General features: G+C 48.0%; 1 protein-coding gene across 2 annotated transcripts in view; it reads right to left on the bottom strand.

Annotated features, from left to right (window-relative positions):
- Positions 1 to 24356, bottom strand: part of NTN4 (netrin 4) — a 47968-nt gene extending 23612 nt beyond the window's left edge. Inside the window, exons 1-3 of one of the 2 annotated variants that reach the window (XM_077178737.1) lie at positions 24177 to 24356; positions 20148 to 20677; positions 3162 to 3440 (exon numbers count right to left, since the gene is read on the bottom strand). In XM_077178737.1, the coding sequence (XP_077034852.1) occupies positions 3162 to 3440; positions 20148 to 20677; positions 24177 to 24240 (873 nt within the window). In that variant the 5' untranslated portion in view covers positions 24241 to 24356. Of the gene's footprint in view, positions 1 to 3161; positions 3441 to 20147; positions 20678 to 23324; positions 24154 to 24176 lie in introns of those variants that run through there. The other variant, XM_077178738.1, reaches the window with a different exon arrangement.
- Between the last annotated feature and the right edge of the window lie 467 nt (positions 24357 to 24823).

Here is a 24823-nt window from a genome sequence, read left to right as displayed (position 1 = left end):
GGACAGACAGGATCATACTACCCATGAGGAGCAGCCCTTGCCATCCCAGGCAGACAGGTCTTCTCTGGGGAGCTCATGGAAATACACCTTCTGCTAGACCAGAAGTTCCACCTGTATATTCAGAATTCACCTAAAGGCTGACATGGCACTTCTGACACTCAAACAAAACCAGAGTTTTCCTGCACAAATTCCATTCTCTTTTAGGAAAAGGGTAGGTGGGGGAATTGCCAGGAGGAGAGGAGCATCATGGAGAGTTTTGCAGCTAGACGGTGATGACGGGACAGAAACAAATCTCCTACCAGACTCTGTCAAGTTGAACTTTGCTTTGACTTGGCTCAGACAGATTGCAGACAGAGGTTTCTCCACCCCAGAAAATGAAGTTAGAGCTGCTTCTGCCAGGGTAGAAGGAGCCCCCCTTTGTTCCACCCTGTTTGCATCCCAAGCCCACATGCTGAGGGTGTTCCAAGTAAGTATTATCTCATGGCCAAGTGGACTTGTGGCCTCACTTCAGCCACTCACAATATTTACCCTCAAAACTGTCACTTTCTCAACAAAATTGCCAAGATCTCAAGAAAAAAGTACATCCAATGAGAGGAATCCTGTGGCAGCAAGCTGGGCCCATGCCCCAAGCTTACCATCCTGGCCCCTTGGGTCAGGATCCTGCATCAAACCTGCCAGAGCAGCAGCCCCTAGCATTCTCACATACCCACACTCTGTTGTCAGATTGTCTCTGGGTGAGGTGGCTGAAATGCTTCTGCTCACTCTGTGAGATCTGACTGAGACCTGGCAGCTGTGCCCAGTGCTGCTGGGATTCCCCAGCTTACTGCCCAGAGCAGCCCAAGAGAAAGATAAATATATCACATCTGTGTCTTCTGCTGGCCAGGCAGGGACTGAAACTAAGGCTGCAGTTAGGATTTTGCCTATAGGCTGAGAACAAGTGGGGGGTTAAGAAAACTGCCACAAAGATTTTTTGGAAAAGTTGTTTGGTTTTTTATTAAACGATCTTAAACAAGCTTCGATTTCGATGTTAACTCTAACTTAGAGCATATTCTTCAGGAGTGCTCTTGTCTAAACAAGCATAAAAACAGAGCCAGATTTTATAATTGTATTGTGAAATGATACTGTGCTTCCCTGCTTCTGTTGTCCTCAGTTTTACACTGATGGTTCTGATAAAACCCTTGGTAGGTAGAGGTTGATAAAGACTATACTGAAATCTCCATCAACCTCTTGAATAACTGGTCATAATTCTTCAGATTTATGTTTTCTGTGAGTTTTTTAGCTGAAATGTATAAAAATGCTCCCTCTCTAAAATCCTACTCTCTTTTCAGAAGTTTTTTCACTTCTACCACCTAAACAGCCATGGACATTGCAATCTTTTGTCCCTTTTCTGTTCATTCCCATGTGTGATGAATTCTTGCTATCACCTTGGAAATAGTTCTCTCTTCCAATCTTGATGCAATGCACTGGCAAACCCCAGGCTGGGTTGCAGGAGGTGGGTGCCACTGCAGTCCCCAAACAGCAGTAGCCTCATGCCACAGGAGCCAGGCATGGACTAGGCTCAGCCAAAACTGCCCCAGCTCTATGATGGAAGAGGTGGTATTGGGAGAGAAAAGCTCTTACCACACCTTGACCCTCCCTGCAAACCATGGGGCTATGTCACCCCTACACTGGCACAGCCCTCACGGGACATGCAGGATGGGGGGTAAGTAAAGCACATTATGACACAGCAAAATGAGTCAGCCTCACTGCAGAAACGTCACCTTTGGGACTCCTGCCACATAAACATTTATAACCAGAGTTGAATTTCCCCCTCGGGGCCAGCACAGGGGTTTGTTGCTATTTCTTGCTCCGTTTTCAGTGTGATTTTGGCACTTGCTTCCTTCTCCCAGCCCTGCCTGTTACCTGCACACTATGGTTGCCACAGCCTGTAGCTGTACTGGAGGCCTATTTGGCTGCAGGCTCTGTTACAACTCTCAGTGGTGCTCCAGGGCATGCTCCCATGCAATTGTATCCCACCAAAATAATCCTGAGCAAACAGCTCCTTTCAAAGACTTTCACTCAGGGGACATCTGCAGAAAGCAGAGCAGTGCTACTTGAAACACTCTTATCAATCACAGAGCTGCACGCTTTCAAACTGGTATATTTTCAAGATGTTGCAAGGCTAGCTCTAGTGGAAGGGAAACATCCTGTCTGCTTCATGTCTGAGACTGTAATTAAGTGAAATGAGAGCTCCCCAAAGAGCTGGACTCCTTACCTAGACTAACTGCCTCTTTTTTTTTAGTGATCTTTCTCTGTCTAACATTCAGTACAGTATGTTTGGCTGTTCTGTCTTTCCCTACTGCTCTTCCTCCAGCAAAGCCAGAGCTTTCAGAGCCAGCCTGGATGAGCAGAAAGGATAAGATGTGCTGGTGGCACCCAGTGTCCCTGGACTGGCTGGCTACATGCATGCCATACCACAGGCATCCAATGTGTTGGCCACTGCTGTGCCTGTCACCTGCCCTATGGGTTAGTGCCTCTTGCTTCCCAGAAGTCTAGGTCTTGGTGGGTCCTTAGGAATTGGAGCTCAGAGCTCTTGTGATGGGAGTCCCCTCAAAACCAGAGCACAGAGTTTTTATCCAGAGAAAGGTATTGCAAAGTGCAATAGAAAGCCCATGAGTGCGAGTCAAAACCCATCTCTATCCCCTTGGTTCAAGACCCAACCCAATATCCTTGGATCCTCCAGAAGCAATGGTAGTTACATGATGCCTCGTATCTTCAGGGAAGCTCTCCTCCCTCTTTTGTTACCAAAATGCCCTGCATTTTTTTATCCTTTAGATATTGTGTTATTGCAAGTCAGCATTTGGGGAAAGATGGATGTCAGCAATTTAATTATTCTTAAAGATTTACCTGAAATAAATAAACTACTGTGGAGCACCTTTGAAAACGATGAGAGTCCTACACCAAGACACAAAGGAAGTTCAGCACTTCAGCCCCACATGGAGACCACCCCCTTTGTAAAGACCATTTCTGCTCACTGTGCTTGGAGCTCAGGGCATCAAATGTCAAATATTGATTGCGTCCTTGGACCTACACCATACTCTATATAGTCCCTTACTATTTTCAAAATTCTGCTTTCCTGCAGTGTTTTGTATTGTGAGACATTGTTGGGTGCATGTACTTACCACATGGAAAACGCCAGCCGCCTTGCTGGGCCTGAATCCAGCGACAGGGATGCAGTGGTCAGCGTGGCCATTGCAGAAGCAGCTGCCCTTGACGATGAAGTCGTAGATGGCGTAGTGCAGGGCTGGCGGGGGCTGCGGGGCTGGGCTGGCCGCCAGGCAGGGACAGCCCTGCCGCTGCAGCAGCCGCACCCGCAGGTTGGTGATCTTCAGCTGCGCCTGGGCCTCCGCGCTGTACGGGTCCTCCGCGGCGTAGGGCGGCGACAGCGCTCGGAAGATCACCTGGCAGAGAAACACAGTGGTGACAGGGCTGGGAAGATCACCTGGCAGAGAAACACAGCGGTGACAGGGCTGGGAAGATCACCTGGCAGAGAAACACGGTGGGTGAAGCAGAAAGAAGGATGTCAGCCAGCCCCAGGGTGGGCCGTGGGGTCAAATGGCAAAAACAGCATCCTCTGGGAGTGTGCACCAGGCTTTCATGATGTTCTTCCCTCTCTATAAGGAGTGGGAGCAGCAAATCCACCTCCAAATCAGTGCACACAGGGTGACCCCCCATGATCCCTTACATTCCTCTCCACAAGAATAAGGACCTTATGGGTGTCAAGTGACATTTTGCCATTAACTCAAATCAGAGGTGGGTGCCCTGGCCTCGTGGCATGGCCCAGCACAGGGACCAGCACCTTGGTGGGTGATGTGCATGTGAGGAACTCTTCATTAACATCCCCTCTCCCAGAATGGGTGTATTTTTTAACCAATATAGCTCATATTTCCAAATATTTGGTTCCTATCAGTTCCAGGCTGCTTCCTAGTGGAAAAGTGATTAGGTGTGGCAATTAGTGACAGCAAGCTGATAATCAAGAAAACCAAGATAAGAAAGAAAGGAAAGAGGGGGGCTTCCAAAGTTTAAACAAATACTTATCATTCATTCTTTATTTTAACTTCAGTCTGACTGAATAGGTAAATATTGGCTCAAGCTGAATATTGAGAGCACTAGATAAAAACAACCAATTTTCTTGAAAAGGCTTATTTTAAAGTTTTTGGTCTAGCTGCATACAGTGAAGAATCAGAAAAAGCATATACTTTATATGACTATCACAGATATTAAACAACATATCTCTGACATATATTAGCTATTGGTACATTCAATTTACAGTGACACTTTCAGAATAGCTAAGTAGTTTTTCACTGAACAGTCACCGACAGCTTGATGAACTACAATAATTATAAACAACATTTGATCAAATCACTTGAGTGCTTGAGGGTGTGATGCAGCTAATGTACTACTCCCAGCAGTGAGTTAAAACCTCCTCAAACTACAGTGCTGCCCCACTGAAACCATTCATGCCACCCAAAATGCTGGCCAGCCTCTTGCAGGTGGCAAGGAGGTGACCATTTTTTCCTGCCCAGTGAGAGGCAAGGCACCAACTTGCTGCTGTTACTATCTGGGATCACAGCCTCCTGCCCCTAAATCCACTCCTTCCATAGAAAGCAGGTGATATGCTTTAGCTGATGAAGGCTTCCCTTTTATTTGACCAGGATCCACAGATCCTGGAAATAATGACCACAGTGCTGCCAGCTGGCCTGCCCGCAGGCTTTGCTTACCAGCTGCTGCCTCCATCAGCCCCACCACTGCTGGCACTGCTCCTGGCTGGGACCTGGCTTTTCTCCAGGGCTGCCTGAACCCAGCCAGAGGAAGCTTTGTGTCAGCCTGGAAGGAGATTTAGCTTTGTTTTGGAGCTGGATGGCGGCAGCACGCTTTTGTGTGCCCTGCCAGCCTGCCAAGCACAGTTGCCACCAGCATGCTGGTGACAGCGGGGCTGGGCCGTGCTGGAGCTGGGCCTTGCATGCTGGCAAACACATCATAGCTGCAGTTCTGCACTGCCCTCCTGCAAACACTCCCTCCCTCCCAAAGGTGTCTGAGCATCTTCTGCCAGAAAGACACAGATAAAGGAGAAGGTTAACTGGGAGAGGTGGTCAGAGGGCAAGGCTGGTGAGCATGCTCCTTGTGCAGAAGTGTTGAATCCAATGAGAGGTATTAATAAACAGTAACACACTTCAAAAGAGGTCTTTTCTGCCCTCTCTTTCAGAGATATACTGAGTTTTTTCTTCTTTCCTAAAATAAAAATATAAACCAGATATCAATAGAAACACAAGTGAACCCCAAATACAACAAGTCTTGCACCTCAACCCAAGGGTTGTTATTTACCCAAATTTAGATCAATGCCATTCTGATCACATTTACTTGCTAGTGGTTTTGTGAACACAAGATGCTTTCAGATATGGAAAGAAAATTCCTTGGGAAAAATCCAATCTGAAGACATTGATTTCCTTTTAGTGGACATGACAGAAAATGCTGGGTCAAGAACTTTCAGTAAAAACTAGCATTTTGGGTTTCTTGATATTACATAAATTGCATCTCAGAGAATTCTTTGTTTGTCCTAATTCAGATGAGAACAATTTATGCTAGATGGAGCTGCAGACTTTCCTCTCATGTTTTCAGTTTTCCTTGTTTATCTATCCCTGTTTAATGCATGTGACTGATGTTTGTGGTTCTAGCAAAGACAATCATAGCAAGGAAATCAATAACCCTGAGTGCCTCTGCACTGACAGAGTTAAATCTTGTCTGTGTGGAATTCAGGGGGAGTTGTGCTGCTGATTTCAATGGAGCCAGTATTCCTGCTCAGACCCTAAAATGCTACAAACATTTCTTTTTATGGCTACATGAAAACAGTGATGCTAAACATGAACTCTATCTGTAATTCCCAAGGGCTGCAGGCTCTCAGCTGCTCCCCCCTGGCAGTCCTGTGCTGCTCTGGCTGTGCCCAGCAGCCCTGGCCTGGGGAGCTACACTGTGCCCTGCAGCCCTGTAACAGAGTGAGCCTGGTCTCAGTGCTGCCAGCACAGTAAACATCCCCATGCCTCCACCCCAGACCCCAGCAGCCCTGATGTAATGAAATACTAACTGGTCATTATAATATGTAGGGCATCATACAGATAGCAATTTTCTGCTCTGACACAGCAGATTCAGCTGGGATTCTACAAGCCCTCAGACACTACATAATAAGGATAAGGATGTGTTTCCCAGCAAGATTTTCCTGTTCAGTCATTAACATCACTAATTTATCCCAGCTGGTCTCAGGAGTCTGCACATCACTGGGGCCACAGTGCTCTTACACAGCTATCATGGGTCTGCACCCCTGTGCTTTCCAGCAGCCCAGCCACAAATACACACACAGGCAGTGCCAGATTCCCTGCTTTTACCTCTTCTTGGGCTTTTCCATGCAATTGCCCCAGCAATAGGATGGGCACAGTGTTTCAGTATCCTCTCTGCTAATGAATCACGGTTTGCACAGCAGACTTGACCAGGTTTTCACACCTCTGGTTCTTCTGGCAACTCCCAGCTACAGCAATCTCCTCAACCAAAATATTATTCAGTTTTTAGCAGTGTAGAGGAAGTGTGTAGGAAAAATGGAAAAGAACACTTTGTCAACATGTGTGTGCATCCGATGATGTGGTTTTACAAGCCCATTGTCTCCCTGGTGCACTGTCCAGCCAAGACTCTGTTGGGCAGTGGTCCCCAGACACTCTGCAGGCAGCAAGCCTCAACAGTAAGCACCCCAGGGTGACCAGGCTTCTGTCTTTCCCACTCAAGTCTCCATCTCTGTGTACAAGGCCTTCTATCAAAACATCAAAACCTGGCATCACAACATTAGGCAGACGATGTGACTTATGCAGTATGATAGCCCCACCTATGATAGCAAAGTGAGGGAGGCCCTGATCTTTACACCAGCAGCTCTGAAATGTATGAATTAATTAAAATATTATATTTTGTAAAACAAGTCAGAAGTAATACATTGAAGCACCCCAGCATTTCTGTGCTTTACATCCATATTATATCCTATCAGAAAGATGTTTTTGTTCCCAGTGTTGCTAGCTCACCAAAAATCTTATGATATTTGGGATTCTTCTTAAATACAGTCCCAGGAACTGAATCTTTATCTCAGCTTCCACTTAAAATTAAGTATCTAGCAATAACTTGTGTCACAAACCAGGAGGCAAATAGAACTGCTAAGAAACAAAATATCTAGTCCTTGGGGTAATGTTCCTTCTGTGAGATGTGGAATGATGCAGTTGGATCTCATGTGCTGTAAAAGCAACCTTTGCACGAAGCAACATCAATTGAGGAGGGATTTAAAAGGTGCACAGAGATTTTTTGGCATGGTGGTGGTCTCTCTACACAGCCAAATAGGAGCTGAAGTCTGTGGTCTCTGAGTGAGGAATGTCACTGCTGTGCCTCAAGAAGGTTGAGCCCCTTAGTGTGATGCATGCTGGTGGCAGGAGGGAGCCCACTCCACTCCCAAGGCAAGCCCACTCCACTCCAAGGGAGCAGGAGTGGCTAAGCTGTCCCACAGTACCTTGCACATGCCATGGAGTAAAAATACTTTGCTCTTCAGCCAGACCATTGCAGCTGTCTGCAGTTTGGTCACATCATTACATAGACAGCCTCTAATAAATTTCCACAGGGTTTCAATTTCCTCATGGGCTGTCATGAGCAACTCTTGCTCTGTTATTTCACAAGTTCTAGTGGCAGAAGAAGCCTGAGCTCCTCACCCTTCTGCAGATGCAGCAATGTAGCCCTGAATATAAATAAAGCAGCAGCCATGGACAAGGTGCACTCAAGTAACCACTTGCACCACAATGACCTTGATATATAAACACATAAAGTCCCTTTGCAAGAAGTACCCTAATATGTTTATGTGTAAGAGGCAATAAAAGGACATATTTATATATATCTCCACAGTGGGAAGGAAAATGCAAATGAATGATTCTGACAGCAACAAAATAAACTGTGAAGTCAAAGTTGCCTGAGGAAGTCAACAAAAGCAATGAAAGACTTGCCAGGAGCAAAGGTTTCTCAATGAGTCATGGGCCCACCTCCGCTGAATGCAGCTGCTTGGGCCTGGACTTTTGTCAAGATGCAAGTGTTCAGAGCAATGGAATGGGACCCTGTGGGATACAAATGCCTGTGACATTGAAGAGGTGTGGGTGATCCACAAAAGTTTCTTCCTCATAGACCTTCAGAAACAGGCACAGGTACAGAGGCTTGCACAGGGTCTTGCAGCTGCTGTGTGTTTGCCTTTCCCTGGGTCCCTGCACCTGGCCAGAGGTGCCATGCTCCAACCTCCAACTGAGAGCCTGCCCTCAGCCAGGAATGGATAAAGAAAGGATAGAAGACAAATGGATAGAAGACTCAAGAAGCATATACACATGGGAACAAGCCAACAAACAGGAATATGGCAAAAATAAAAGCAATAAACAAATATTAAAAACATAACCACATTTTCTCGGTTGTAAAAACCATGGTGGTAACATTGCATGAAGTGATGTGTGGTTTCTTTCCAAAAGAGACTGATGAACTCTACCCTGTATTGTCTGACCTGAATGCATGAAAATATATCTATAATTACAACAATGACCATCCATATTAGTGATTCATGTAATTAGCTCAGGGGCATTAGATAAATTCAGTACTGGCTTATTTGATTTTTGCTGGTAGATTTATCCCTTTCAATGCATTTTACAGGAACAAATGAAAAAAAATTATGAATAAAAAGAATGCAAAGTTTGTTGTCTTATCCAGATATACAGCAAAAGAAATGAGGGATGTGCACCATTTTACAAAAGGGTGTATGATGTCCAAGTAAGTGTTTAACAGAAAAGTTAAGGTGTGCACTAGGAGTCTGCAATGACTCTTGGTATGTAGGCACTAAATAAATGCGTTTAATTGGTCTGTATTCTGGGGCCCTGTGGAATCTCCATGTCATTGGAAGTGATCAGATTTATTTAGTGCCTGGACAAGGTTCTGAAAATGTGGGCAGTAAATGCAGTGGTGGAGCTCTGCCAGCACATCCAGGACCTCAGCCCTTTGCCTCCTGAAAAATTTCCCTCAAGCACAACAAGAATTGAGGTTATGCACTACTTGCCTGGTGCTGGGGCTGAGGTGAAAGTGAGCCCTTATCTCTGACATCTTGGCCCTGGGATTCCCACCTGTGTGCCCAGCATTGCCTCACACCTGCTTGTGCTCACAGGCCTTTGCTTTCACTTCAAACGATGGCCCAAGCTGAGGTAGTCCAGGCTCTATCCACTGCATGGTACATCTCTGCCATCCCCCAGCCACTGCCTGCCTGCACCCTGGCCCCTGCACCTCCCTCCAGCCAGCCCAGCCATCCAACAGCCCAGGAACTCTCCTGAAGGCACTACCCAAAGGTGGCAACTGCTTTCAGCCTTGGCTGCTCTTGCCCAGAGAAGCTTAGTAGGGAAATTTTATTGTGGCACTCTCCTGCTCACTAGATGTAAAAGTTATAAGTAGTCAATTCTCTTGGTAAACATTATGATAAGATCCCAAGGAGCAATTTCATTTGTAGAAATGGGTAACTAAAAATATTAATAATGATGCAATATGTGTGCCAACTGTCAACCTGCCACACTATCTGCTTTCAACTTCCACCCAAGAAATGTACTAGAAGTAATAAGCTCATCATAACCACAAAGGCCTGACTGAATGAGCTGGATGTAAATTTACCTGCAGAAACACAATGCCAGTGAGGTGCTCCCCCCTCAAAGAGAGCGTTCTCACACCTCTTTCCCACACCCCTGCTCAGTGACCTTCAGTGCTGCAGAGGAACCTTGGAGCTAAGATTGTTCTGTGCTTGTCCCCCTGTGCCTTCCCAGAAAAGAGTAATTAAACTTCTCACACCATAACATGTGCAGGGAAGACTGATGTGAGACTGTCTTACTGCTCATATGAGGGATGGCTTGACTTTGAAGGTTTGCTGTGCCATGCAGTAAGACTCAAGCTGCAGCAATGAATCTAATTTGGTACCTTTGGGGAACATGGACAGTCCTACTTGCCCTGACACCTTTGAGGATCTTTTTTTTTCACAGTGGGAAGCTGCAGACACAGGAGCTGCCTGGTTTAACAGGGCTCCCTCAGCAGGAGCAGCTCCGGCACACCTGCTGTCAGATGCACAGTTTAAACACCAGAGCTAGTGCAGGCAACAGCCAGCAGATTCTCTGCCTTCATACACCTTCTGAGAGACACACATACTCTGAAGGCAGCTGCTTTTGTCTCCCCCTTACAGTATTGAGGGTGCAGCTCTATGCTAGCATTTACCCTGCTGGTCAGTATTTTAGTTTCTGGGATTTTCTGCATCAGTGTGGTCATAGTCTGCCAGGCTCTCCTTGGCTCTTCCTGGAGGGCACAGCTGTGTCTGCAGAGGAACATTTTGCTACAGAAATGGGCCCTGTGCCATTGCACTGCATGTGTATCCGTGTCCCTGCCCATCAGTCCACTCTAAAAACCTCTGAAACCACTGTCTAACTTCAACCACATTTTGGAGATACACCTGAAATGTTAAGTTCTTGAAAGCTTTAAGAAAACAATCTCATTGCTTCACAAATTTAAGCCTGTTGGATTAGTACCCGTGTGAAGAAGGCTGATAGGGCCACAGTGCTGGTACCTCCTACTGACAAAACAGATTTATTTCATATATTACCACACTGAGCAACAAGATTTTAGGAGAGAAACCAATGTGTATCTCTGTGCTATGTTCATTGCGATGACTCAAGGCTAAAAAACGACACATTTGCTTTTGGCAGATGCTGCAAATAAATCACATGGTGTGGAAAGTTCATCAGCCTAAGCTGGGCAGGTATTACCCACCAGCTCCTCTAAAACACTTTGTTTTTCTGCCTGTCAGACCAAGTGGACTGCAGGAAAGAAGAGCCTCTTTTGCTTGTGGAGAGGTCAGACTGCCCCCATGGTGCGTACTTCAGCATCACCTGGATGAGGTGAAACAGCAACAGAAATTGGAAAACCTGCCTTGCCACTGCAGAGAGGAGACCATCAAAGACACTAAAATCACAGTGAGCATTGGAATCTTGCAGGCCACAGTATTTGGCACTTGATCAACAATCCCAGGCAACCATGACAGGAAGCCACTGTGTAGCACCACCAGCAGTCCCTGAGCTCCCTGAGATGCTGGATAAATGGCAGCAGCCTTAACAAGGGTCCTTCATATAATTTGACATAAGACAGCATTTGGCCCATGTCTCCAGTCCTTCTGCAGTCTTTTATAGCACATAAATCAAGGCAAATAATCCCTTGCCTTACAATCCAAAATTTATGCAATCTTACAAAGACTTCAGGACAAAAATACAACTATTTCAAATAATCATCCCTCCCAAATTAATTTATACCAAGGTAACTTTTGTCTTTTGGGAATCTCAAAGTATTCTGTCATTCTCAAAAGTGAGAAGCTGTCCAGGAAGAGTTCCAACTCTCATGCAGCAGCTGACCAGTGAGGAGCTGGAAAAGGCACAGGGAAAGGTGGAAAAGGAAAGCTAGGGAAGACCCTTGGGATTTCTCCAGGATCCTTGAAATCTCTGGCAATAATCAGGCAGATGAGAGCAATCTTCTCAGCTGTTCTTCAACATTCAACTACACAATTTCATTAGATGAAAATGAAACACTGCTAGGTCATTCCTGTCTTCATGCAGTCAATGATCACAAAAGTAATGTTCTTATCAGGAAAATCTCACTATAGCTCAATCCTCTTGGATTTCTTCATCTCCGGTTAATAGTGCTTCTCCAATAATTCATCATTTATTCCACAATGGCTCCATTTTGCTTAACCACTACTTTTGCTCATCAAACAGATAGAAACACTCAGTTTCTTGGCTCACAAAACCCTCCAGATGCATGATATCATTGGCTATGGGCTATCAAGGAAAACAATTATTGCCTTTTTCTCATCTTTAGAATCACCGTTTCTAAAGTAAAGGCTGTGCTAGCCCAGTCAGGAAAATGAACCAGCACATCTCAGCTGATGATATGAAGTCCTTTGACCCATCAGCAAGAAAGATGGTATTTAAATACTCATCCCTCCAGCAATTCCCCTCCTTTCCCCATCCCCATAAAAGATTTATGTTCTCAGCCTTGGCTGGCCAGCAGTACCTGTTGTGCATATGGAGGACCAAAAAAAGCCTGGAGCTACCTCCAAAGAGCCAGACAAAGGACTGGACTTGCTTCTTCATTGGCAGGGCTGTAAGAAAAGCTGGCTCACTCCCCAGAGCTGCAGAATAACCTCTTTAAGGGCTTCTGAGCACAACACACCACTGCAAAAGCCTGAAAGGCAGCAGGTTAGTGTGTCAGTAACTGCAATGGTACTGAGGATCAAGGGGATTTTCTTTCAGCCTAAGAGTAACACAATTCCATGAATATTTTTCAACTGCTCTTGTTTATAATGAAAAGGCTTTGTGTCTATAGAACTGTCTGCTTGAACTACCATGAGATACACTAAATTCTAGGAAAGAGAACACTTGTTGGAGTTATATGTAACTGCACACTGTCAAAAAGGTCACAAGGAGCAGCAGCCCTCTTTCAACCCATAGCTATATAGATTTCAATTATTGGAATGAGGGATGCTGCAGAGAGACTGGTGGTAAAAGACTCATAGCATATGCATCGAGTAAACTGGGTTCTGGACATTAACTTCTTTTCTTCCAGTAAAATGTTATCCATGGAGAATTTGAGAACTTCACCATTTGTGTAGGATTTTGAATGTTGTTAGAGTGGGTATCTCACACGGACACCCACTGTTGCATGGCAATTAATCTCAAACGAGCTTTTGATCCAAAACTTCTGAGACATGTCAATACACTGCTTTAGGTTACACGCTTCCCATGTAACCACCTGCATCCAGGAATCCCAATGAGAAACATGGCAGTCCTACTTTCTAGCCAGAGAGCTGGGAGCTGAATAAGTGAGCTAGCCTTCTCTTCATGCCAAAAATGAGCTGTGAAATGAAGCAGTGGGGTGCAGTGCCTGAAGAGAGGCTCCGGAGGCACCGTTAAAATCCCGTGGCACTTTTCTCAAGGGAAGCAATAGTCCCGCTAGCAAGGCCAGATGCCAATTTAGAGAATTAAATTCTGCCTACCCAAACTCCTCTTGTTTCATGTGGGTACAGTACTCTTCACATCCTACATAAGAAGTTTGGAAAGGGTCTCCTGGAGACCTGGGACCCATTCCCTCCTGCTGTTGGCAGCCTACAATATCCCCCCTTTCACAGACTGGTCAAACTCCCTCCAAAGAATAATTTGTTTTAGCCATAATTGGAGGTCGATCCAGAAGCAGTTGTTAGAAACTTGCTGCTCCAAATGGGGGACTGTGATATGCACTGTTAAACACTGGCTATGCTCCATCACAGAGGTGGCTGCATTTCAAGAGCTGGCCAAGCAGAGGGCCAACCCCCAAGTGCCAAAGCACTGGGAAATCCAGGAAGGAAAGGAGACGATCCTATGGGCTACTTGTAATGGGAGAAATCATGCAGAGGATCATGGGGCAGGTTGGAGTAGCATCTTGCTCTTCACATGCCCTTGTCCTTCAGAGATGCTGAGCATCCAGGAGGCCTCATAAGGGGACATGTCACTCCTCTAGAATGGCCTGTGGGAGAGGGGGAGGGATTGTCACAACTAGGTGAAAACTAAGCTAAAGTTTCTCCTTTTCCCCTGATTTTCTTTTTCCTGCATCATTATTTAAAGGGAAAATCTCCCATCCTCCACTGTTGGAAACTTGCACCAGCTTGGAAACCCCCCACAGTGCTTGGGAAGACGGGCTTCCCTGCAGGAAGGAAAGCTTGAGGACCAAACCAAGGGATGCACTTCACCAGCAATGAGGCTGGTGTGAGATGGTGTCCTGCTAGTGTGCAGATACTGCCAGCTGCCACAGCATGAGATTTCTAGGCTCCTCTATAATTTTATTGACTCCAGCCTAGCCTTATTTACTTCATCTCATTAACTACTCCCCTATGAATCATTATTCTTGTGCTTATGAAACAACAGTTCCCATGTCTTCCTAGATTTAGTGATACAATGCAAAGAACTGGACAGGATTTGGCCACCCCCCAACCACACCTAGCTGAACATGGAATTTTTGCACATGGCATTTCTGAACGGAGCCCAACAATTTGTGTTTTCCCAATGATAGGATGATCAGGAAGACACTCTTAAAGAGGTCTTTTTCCTACAAAGTGCACTTCTACAAAGTGTAGAGATGGGACTTGAAAACATACTTCCCTAGCTATGTCCTCACACATCCTGAGCACTTCTGAATGCCTGCTGAATGCCTGAATTCCTCTTTCCTGCTCATCAGTTTGGGCCTCTGTTTTCTCTCTGTGCAGATGTCAGTGGCACAGGACAATTAAAAAAGATGCTTGCAGTCTTCTAATGGGTTGACATCCCAGGCTGTTTTGAGGTAATTCTTGCATTTTTGCCCAGGTTCTTTGTGGAGTCCTGCAAGTAACTGAACTCAAATCTCCTGTTACCCACAAGACCCTTGAAGGACCTCAGCACAATTAAAATGTAGCTTTAGTTAGGGACAACAATGATAAACTAGAAAACCAAGCTTATCCAGGCCGAAAAGGTAAAAAAGCCCAACCAGGCTGAAGTTTCTACAACCCAAAATCAGGACTCAAATATAAAAATTACTGACCATCTTTAACTCCTATTTGTTTCAGCAGCGAGTGTTACAACCACTCACTGTCATGGTCAGACTTCTGAGTAGAAATACACATTTTACTTCTGCTCTACACAGCTAATTTCAGGTAAAACCAGTAGGACTGGTGTCCAAATCCTCAAGGAAGAGAGGCAGGCTGCATGCAGTAACAGAAAGGCAAAACATATGAAGGATTTTCCACTAGGGAAGGCATGAGATCAATAAAACACTTGGTAAGACACGCATCCCACAGCAAAACAGTGTTAATGCAATGTTTCAAAAGTTAAAAGCATGTTAGAATTTGTTGCTGGAATATAATCAAACTGCAAATATGCCTCTTCTATAAATAGCAAACAGCAACAATAGCTGAGGTCTCCAAGTGATTTATTAGCAGTATTCTGAATAGATGAACACTAAAATAAGTTACTAATTTACTAAAATCTTGTCAAGGAGACTCTGCTTCAGTAAGCCCTTTTATCCTGGAGCTTGTCTAAATGGGGACACTCAGGCGAGCTAATCTGAATTGACCACAGATGGGAATGTAAAGTGAATGAGATAATTGCATTGCAGAGTGGACAGTCACTCTCACTCACAGTTAAAGAATTAACATCTGCTAAGGGCCCCTTGAGCCCTCAACAGCGATCCCTAGCCAAGGATAATTTTAAGATTAGTGTGTTGAAAAGGAAATATTAATATAATCTGAACTATGGGAGGGAAGATAGCCTTTTTTGCATACTAGTAAAATTAGTATTCCTGTCTGAGCATGAAGCTGAAAGAGTTTATTTCTGCATCTTGTTTACTTAGATCAGATTATGTGTGGCTGGTGGATCCAGTTCTGATTTCCCTTGCAATAATGTGGCTGAAGGGTTACACCCTGAAAAACAATGAAAATACTCATTATTTGTAGCATTTTTGTATGATTCAGGCTAAAACTTGGCCATAGCCTTTCTCTTAAAACACTGGTGATACAAGGCTAACATTTAGAGGTTTCTGCCTATGCTTAACAAACTGCTGTTGTGAAACAATTAATTCACTGTATTAAGCATAGGGGAAGTCTATAATGACCTCTCTGCATGCAGCTGATCCGATATTATTCCCTGACATGGGAATGTGTCTCCTTCACAATGTTGCACATCCAACTCCTCAAACAGGCAGATGCTTGAAGCTTGCTGGAAACCCAGGTTGGCTGTACCAAGGTTGGATGCCAGGGCAGGAGGTGGGCACCCACCATCTGCCTCCTTTCCTGTTCCCTACTGAGGAGAGGCTCAGTTGGTTTGTTTGGCTTCTGTATACCTGCAGAGAAATCACTGACCACTTTGCTGGTTGTTGAAACAGTGGTTCTTCCTTGCATGGGGTCGGACTGCTGCCAGGCTGCCCTGGCATGGGGCTCAGCTCAACAGAGCCCCTGAGGTCTCTGGGCACATGCTGACCTGTGAACCCAGGCTTACTTCCACCAAGAAAACGATTTAGACCAAACCCAGGGCATTTTAGTGCAGTGTTCTTGACATCAGTACAGCCTTCAACCTCTTTGCTCGGCAGTTCTGCCCAGATTTGTCCTTTCCTTCCTAATCCCACCCCTGGCCTGTTGATCCTCCATCTCTCACCTGCCTCAGGCTGGAGCCGCATCCACATCAGAGATAACCAAGTCTGGTGGACTTGCAGCATTAGGGGCAGGCAGCAAAGAAGAGCAGGGACCTACCAAGCTTCTGATGAGGTGATTCTACCCACCAACAGACCATCCAAGTGCCACACATGGTGACACAATTACCTCTCTGATTCCCAGTGCTGAGGTGGCACCCAGCAGAGGTGACTGCAGCCTTCCAAAAGCATCGCTCTCCCCGAGCTCTCCAGCACCCTAGTGCCACCACTGCATGGGCAAACCCAGAGTCACACTGCTACAGAAGGATTAAAGGCATCTCCCAGAGCCATGTCAGCATTTCTGAGGGCTGGGTCTTTGAAATGAGCCCAGAGACTTGGCAGCTTGTTTTCTACACTATCATAAATCTCCTAAAGATCAACATCATGGCAAATTCTGATGAGGGAGGATTTTTGTCATAAGAGTTGAAGTAGACATCTGAGGAATGACTCATGATGATGAGGGCAGAATGCATAAAGTATGATCTTTCTTTTTAATAAAAAGTGAGGCAGATACACCTTTGACCCAAATTAAGATGGGTGATATATTGAAAAAAGGCCCTAAGCCCCTACGTACTGTGGGGTTCTGCACACTGCTGCCTTGAACTGGGGCTTGCAGGTACTGTAACAATGAGCAGAAATGCAGGTGGAGCAGCACTGCCTGTTCTTTACAGAGGGTAAAAACCAGAAACCACCAGCCCAACAAGCTGTTGTCTCTGTGCCAAACTCAGTGATACAGATATCACTGAGTCACCCCCACCTGAGGCATCACCTGAGCCAAACTGCTCATCCAAGGGGATAGACAGCAGTGAGTGAGTTGCCAGCACCATGCAGAGAGACCCCAACATCCTGCAAAATCCTGCAAGCCCTTAAGGCAGTGCCCAGAAATGCACATGTGGTGTTGAAATGTCTGAAGTGTGAGAAAGCAGCACACAAACAGTGTGACACATGGCTTAGATCACAGGTTACAGCTGTTACATCCCAGTTAAAAAAAAAATCTAAAAAGTTAAAAAAGAAACCCAGTGACCCTCACAGAATTTGTAGTTGTGCCCTAAAGAAGATGAGTAATACCCTTCAGAGTAATGAGTAATACCCTTCAGACATGGACATTTTAGATGACTGCATATTTGAAACCACTGTTTCAAGTGAAATTACTGTTTCCATATGTCTGAGATTAGGTGCTACCAAAGTGGGAGTAAAGCACAACATAACTCCAAACAGAACACAAAATTCTGATGTTTCTTTAGGTCAGATACATGTTGCTATTGGCAGCTACTAGTAATTTCTGGAATGCAGCACACTGTAATAAATTAAATGTGATATTTGCTAAGCATGCAGGCTTGCCATCTGAAGAGCTGCTGCTATTACTTTGCAGGTAAAAAGTGGTGTTTAAGTGCAGGAGACTGAAGTGTACCATGTGAGCGAAATCTTCTAAGCTCCAGCCCCTTGGATGCAGTATTTGTTTAAAACTTGGAACAATTAAATGCTCTTGACTTTTATAGCTTCTTTGCAATAACACAGACTAAAGCCATGCCAAAAGAAGAGGTCCCACAGGAGCAAGTTCAGTATGTAGCCTCTCTTTGCAGCATGCTACTGCAGATGCACCAAAGAGCACCAAGTTACTTTTCTTCTTTAGACAGGCATTGGTTTCTACACACAAGACCGTGATTCTGCTGTCCCCAGATTGCACCAGCCCAGAGAGGAGCTAGCCTGAGGTCAGGATTTGTGCAGGCTCTCTCCAGGCACAGCCCCATCCTGTGTGCAGGGACAGCACCATCCTGGTGTGCAGTGACCACACTGAAAAGTGCACCAGGATGCTAGCAACAGGGGACCTAGTACCAGTGAGGCAAATACTGCCTTGTAAGATGCCCCGGCTTTCTTGGCCCTGAGTAAAAATCCCTGGTAAGCTTAAAAGGGAGCATGCAAATCATATACCCAAGAGAAGTCCCACTGACTGGCCTAAGAGCTGTGGATTTCTCCATGCCCTCCATCACAGGCTGGCATAGCTTCATGGTTCAGGTGGGACACAGAGGCTGGCACAAGTACTGAGGGCCTGAGAAATTCCCAGTGATGAACATACATTCTTCCTTTTGTGGGTCTTTCTTTGTAGTTGGCCCTGATTCAGAGCCACAGAATTATTTGGCTGGGAAAAGACCTTCAAAGATAATTGCAATACCCCTGCCATGGGTAGAGACATATTTCAGTAGATCTGGTCACTCAAAGCCCCATCCAGCTTGGTCTTGAACACTTCCAGGGATGAGCCATTCACAGCTTCTCTGAGCAACTGTTTCAGTGCCTCATGACCCTTCATAATAAAAAAATGTCTTATGTCCAATCTAAATCAATTTCAGTATAAAACTGTTGCCCCTTGTCCTTGCCAGAAAAGGCCCCTTGTCAGAAAAGGCCATGCTGAAAAGTCTTTTTCCACCTTTCTCCTAAGCCCCTTCATATATTGCACTCTGAAAGGAAGTTTAGGCAGCTTTTTGGGGGCACAAGCAAAAGATGCCAAGAAAGGAAAGGTAGCACTTTTTCTCGCCAGCCATTTGATTTAAAATGTAATGGAATAATCACCCTGGATCTGTCTGACAGGTCTGGAGATCTTTATTTCTCAGCTGTTGAGAGCATGGAACAGCTTCTCCCAGAGCAAGACATTGGCTTCCTCCTGGGACACAGCTAACAGATGCACTTCAGTGAAAAAAACAGCTCCCAGAGAGTGCAGAGAGTGGCTTCCTATCCAGAGCATGGCTAGAGGTGACAAGTGATTGCAAAGGGGTCTGAACACATGATTTTTCTCAGCATGAATGCTGGTCTCCAAGGATCAGGCTTTCACCTCAAAACCAGTTCTCAGCAGAAACTGCAATGATATAAGAGATCTCCTGATTCACCAACCAGATTTTATCTTTTCTCTGTGTTAGGCCAGAGGGAAATTGTAAATTTGATTAAGCTTTCAGGCAAGTTCATTAAGTTAGGCCACTAGAGGGAGCAGAGTGCAGGGCTGGTGACCGGGGATGCGTCCCCGCGAGTGGGGGGACACAGGAGGGCGACCCCATGGCCGCGACTCCGAGGGGAAGCTCCCCAGCACCGGGGGACGGAATTGCACACTGGTAAGAGAATTATTGGTAGCGCCTACAAATGCATCACTCGTTATCTGCTGTTTCTGATATTGAAAATAGTCCGACTTTCACGTATATTTTTCTTTAGCAAATATGATGTTTTTCTTCCTTTTTTTTTTTTCAAGTTCTTTTCACATAAGTGTGCACAGGAAAAAAGACAAGGTACTAGTTTTTAAGTTACTTGGCTAACCTGGTTTATGGGAACCATACTTCGATGCGAGGTGAGTAGCTACTTTGCTTACATGCCTGCTTCTCAGTGAAGGCAGTCACTATTAAAAGTCAATCTGGTGATTATTAATTTTAACATAGTTGCATTTTGGTCAGGCTGATTTGCATCACCTTAAAACCACACGGCTGCAAGATCTGGAGAAAGCTGTCCAGAGTGACGCTCCCTTCGGCACTCCTGAGGAATCGGCAGCACGTGCCCAGGTTGCACTTGTGTAACGGGGTTCACCAGGTGAAAGGAAAGGAATTGTTTTGAAAAGAGAGGGACTGCGAACACAGCAAAGCAAGAGGAAGGGTGGTGCCCGCATCACCTAGGAATGAATTACGTTAATTCACCTTGTGAAATGACAAGAGATGCCGGTGAAATATAGTGAAATACGAAGCGTAAACACGGATGCAGAGATTGCAAGCAGAAAGGGGGCTGGAGCAGGGGCTCTCCCGTCCCAGCCCAGGCACGCTTACCTCTCCTCCAGTGCAGGGGAAGGGGCTCGAATATCTGGAAGTGCAAATGGCTCCTCTCTGCCTCACATCATCCTCCAGCCCGAAGGTGGCCGAGCAGTTAGCAGCAAAGTATTTGTAAGGCTTCCACGTCTCGCCGAAGTCCTGGGAGCGCTCCAGCACCATGGCAGCCGGCCTGGGCGACTTGAAGACCATTATCAAGTGAGTGAAGTAGAAGGCGGCCTCCAGGTCCAGGCGGATGGTCTCACGGAGGGCATCGTGGGCCGCCTGCCACCAGGTGCGGGGCAGGCGGAAGGGCGAGTCGGCCATGGCGGCGGGCGGGTGCGCCAGCCCGGCCTGGGCCCCACTGCAGCGGCCGCACCGGGGCCGGCGGCAGCGCCGCTCCGCGTCCTCGCTGTAGCTGCAGAAGGGCTCGGCGTGGCGGCGGCCGCAGGACGTCTGGGTGCGCAGCGCCCGCCCGTGCGCCAGGTTGCCCATCCGAGGGTTGCAGGCCTTGTCGCAGGGACTGCTCGCCGCCGCCACGCCGCGCAGACCTGCGGAGGGGCAGAGAGCGGGGCTGCAGAGAGCGGGGCTGCAGGCGGCTCCTGAGCTGGAGCACCGCACCCCGTCAGAGCGGACACGTCCCGCCGCTAGCGGGATGCTGCCCCCGCCGACACCGACACCGTGTGCCGCGGGTACGCACCGAGCCCGGGCGGGACTGTGGGACAGTGTGGCACTGCTGCTCAGCTCTCCCCTCTATGGACCTCAGTGCGCCTAAAAAAGCTTAAAAAGCCACCCCAAAACCTTTCACGGTTTCCCTGCGCTTGGGAAGATCCCTGCCTATCAAGAGATGTAGAGCAGGCAGCAGACAAGGCAAGAGATGAGTACACCCTTCCCTCCCGGCCCCGGGCACCAGAGCAGGGCTGAGGCTTCAGGGCCAGGCCACCCTTGCCCCGAGGCCTGCAAAGGGATCCAGGTGACCCTGGGGAAGCGGAGAAAAGCAGAAGAAAGGCAAGCTGCCGACAAGGCAGCATGCTGCCACCAGGCCAGGAGACTGCCAGCAACCCAGACCTTGCAGCACTGCTGCAACCCAGCCCACTGTGCAGCACATCAGGTGTCGGGGTGTGAGGGCCCACAGGAATATCACCTGCCAGCAAGGGCCTCAAGTCTTCACCCCCTTTCCCACCACTCCATCCCCACCCCAAGTTTTCCCACCATCAGAAACTGCTGCTGACCCCAGTGTTTAATTGTAGCATGGCATAAGTTCGGAAAGGCTGTTGCTGGTAAGTGTAAATGGAAGAAAAAAAAAGTTTTGGTTGAAATTATGCTGGCAAGCTGCCACACAGCTGAGGCTCTGTGGTTTTTGTTCAAACTTTTCTGGAAGTCCTGTCAATTTTAAAATCCACAGTTATAGAGTCAAAGAAAAATAAAATCACCATGGGCTTTACTGTGAAACCATGTAACTCTCACATAAAATCAATGTAACTCTTGGTGCAGCAATGCTTGATTAGGGGCTCTCCAACATTTTATTAATTAATTTCAGAGTAGGTCAAAGCGGTATTTGGGGAATTGTTTAATATAAAAAAAAATCTGTTGACTTGGATGTGTGGAGGTCAAAGCATCTGAGGTGCATAATGTCTTCTTTATCACCAGGCCAGTCATACACAGTCAGCTTTGTGCACCAATTAATGTCTTCTTCTTGGCATTTTTGTTATATCTGAAGGTCATTTCAGTTTAGCATCCAATAAATCCTTTATCTGGGGTTTATTCAGCTTTTGCCTACAGTGTCATAGCTGCAATTAAGCTATGTTATGCACTAGCAGTGCTAAGCCTTGCAAGCCTGACAGCATCCCCCATTTCTCCCACTCTTCAAGAAGCACTCTGGATAAAAACCATTTTTACCACAAAAGTTCTATACGGGTTTTCTATAGCATTTCCTCAGAACAGCTGTGGAGCACTGCTTGCTGTGCACCCAGTACAAGGCACTTCTGAAGCCAGTCTCTGGATTTCACTGGGTGAGCAGTCTTGGGAAATTTTCAGAGAATAAGAAATGCTCAGTCAAGTTAGGCTTCCTACAGTGTGATGGTAAAGCTGTGTTGGAGATGACCTACAGTAACTGTGCAGGATACGTTTGCTCCAGAGAAGTAAACAAATAGAACTGTAAGGTCAATGTAATGTCACCTACAACTCCTGAACATCCTTTTCAAAGCATTGTATAAACATTAACTAACCCACGTAGCTCTCCTGAGGGGTAGGTAAGTTAAGTGCTATTATCATATTATCAGTTAGGCCAGCCAGTAGTTGGCCTAATTTATGTCTTTGGCTGCTTTCCTGGATTCTTTGGCTTACGTGTAACACAGAGCAGTTTGCCGCTACACAAATAGATGAACATTTACTGCGGTTCCCTCAGTTGTGGGATTGCAAAGCAGATTTGGGAAGTGGTAGGAAGAGCAGGGCTCAGTCAGCCCCATCAGACAGGTTTGTGTTCATCAGGTCCTTTTGTTTTTTGCACACCAGACTGCTGCCTCCAGGAATGCAGTGGAGGAGGACCTGGTCAATGGGAGGTTTCCCCGTGACTGCAGTTGGTGGTAGGGCTGTCATAGATGGCCCCAGGGCAGGGACAAGGCTCTGCCTGAGTCCAGCTGGGAGGGGTTGGCTACAAAATCCCATGTCAGACACCGGGAGCTGAGAGTATTTGATTGCCCTGGTCATGCACGGTCACTGACTGCAGTTGTCTTCGGGCCAGGCATTGAGGGTCCCTTCCTCAGCCGGGATGAGATCTGGGGCAAGGCACCTTGGCTTCAGCAGGGTTTGAGAAATGCTGCTGGCACATAGACGTGGGTCCCAGGGACAGAAAGGGGGGAGAGGAAACCCCCTTTGAAAGGGTGTTTCTTTTCACTTGAATTGGAAAAGAGTTGCATGACCGATGCAGAGCACTTTGTGTTATGAAAAGTGACAGCTTTCTAGTGTAACACTGGCTGCCACAGGGATTCAGTAAAAGGACAAACTGAGAGCATAGAGATTTCTATGCTGGCAGTCACAAGTTCACAACTGGTCCGCCACAGCACTGGAAAAGGTGCTTTTCCCTACTGCACTTAATGCATCTGCCCAACTAAATCTTCCCATTCTATCTACTGTACATGCCACCGGACTGGGATCTTCAGTAATGAGTAAGAGCATGCAGCAAGTACCATGACTCACCTGGGAAAACATCCATGGAAAATCATATGCTTCCTGCTTAAGCATTTTAGCAACACATGCCTTGTGATGTTTCATTTATATCTTGTGCCTGATTAAATGTTTGTTTCCCATCAGAGTTTTTTTCTTCTTTTAAAAAAAGAAATTTGGCACTCGGCTTGCACCCGGCCGAGGAAGCGTTACGCAAACTGTTTATGCCCGAGTGTGTCTGCTGCGGGACCCCGCTGCGGGCAGCTCTGAGCGCGAAGTGTTTACGCTGCGGGAAGGGGCTTTGGAAACCCTGCCCGCGCTCCTCCGCACCCCGACGTCTCGGGGCACCGCCGCCCAAAGCGCCTGCGGAGCCCGCAGCGCCCCGCCGCTGCCACCCACAGCGCTCCGCAGCCGCTCCGCGGCACCCCCCGAAGCCCCCGCCCGAGCCCACCCGGCCCCGCCGGCGGCTCCGAGGGCAGGGGCGGCCCCGCGCAGCACAGCGCGGTGCGGCCGGACACCTCTTTGTCTGCGGCGCGGGGGGACGCGCATCCTGGCCCCTGCCCTTCCGCAGCCATCCGCGCACGCCGCGCAGCGACCGACACGCACCGCATGTGCGGACACAGGCGCACCCGGCCTGCGCGCACACATATGCGCACGCACGTGCGTATGTGCGTGTGCGCGGACACGTGCGGACAGAGACCGCACTGTGAGCGCGGTGCGCGCACCCCGTGCGGTTCCCCGTGCTTGCGCACGCCCGCGCACCCCGCGCACACGGGCTCGGGCACACCAGCACGCGCGCGTACCCGCACACGCGCACGCGGCGCGCATCTACCTCGCACGCCCGCGGAGGACGGAGAGCGCCGAGCGCGGCCGGTCACGACCCACCTGCAGCGGCGGCGGCGGCGCCCAACAGCAGCAGCAGCAGCGCCAGCCGCATCCCGCGCCCCATGGCCGAGCGCCCCGTGGCCGCCCGCCCTGCGCGCCCCGCCGCCCCGCGGCGCGACCGGCCCCGCGCGGCATCAGCGCCTCGCGCGGCACCGCCGCCCGCCCGCCGCGCACCGCGCCGCCCCGCGCCGCCCGCCGCCCGCCGCGCAGCGCCCGCGCACCGCCCCGGCCCCGCCCCGCCCGCGCCGCAGCCCGGCCCTCCCGCCCGCCCGCCCGCCGGGGCCGCCGCGCCGCGGGGGGCTGTTGCCGGTGCGCGGCCAGGCGCGGTACTGCAGCGGAGAGCGCCCGTCCGCACGCCATACACACCCCCGCCCCGTCCCGCAGCCCCGGCCGCTCCGCCGCGGCAGCCCAGGGCGGGCGGGCTGGTCCCCGCAGACAGAGAGAGGGATCCGCGATCCCACGGGACAGCGGGCTGCTCATCGCCAGTGCCCGGAGGCTTCGGCTTCCGAGCTCGGGCGCGCTGTCGGGGAACAGAGGGTGGAAGTGAAGCTGCAAAAGGCAGCCTTCCTCCAGCCCGGCTCAGTTTCCAACGAGGGACTTAATTTACCACAAGTAACCCCGGGTCGCTCAACTTTGAAGACGTTACT

Source organism: Agelaius phoeniceus, chromosome 5, assembly GCF_051311805.1.
Source record: "Agelaius phoeniceus isolate bAgePho1 chromosome 5, bAgePho1.hap1, whole genome shotgun sequence".
NCBI classification, from domain to species: Eukaryota; Metazoa; Chordata; class Aves; order Passeriformes; family Icteridae; genus Agelaius; species Agelaius phoeniceus.
The sequence above is the reverse complement of the archived record's forward strand: the minus strand, read 5'-3'. Positions and strand labels throughout refer to the sequence as shown.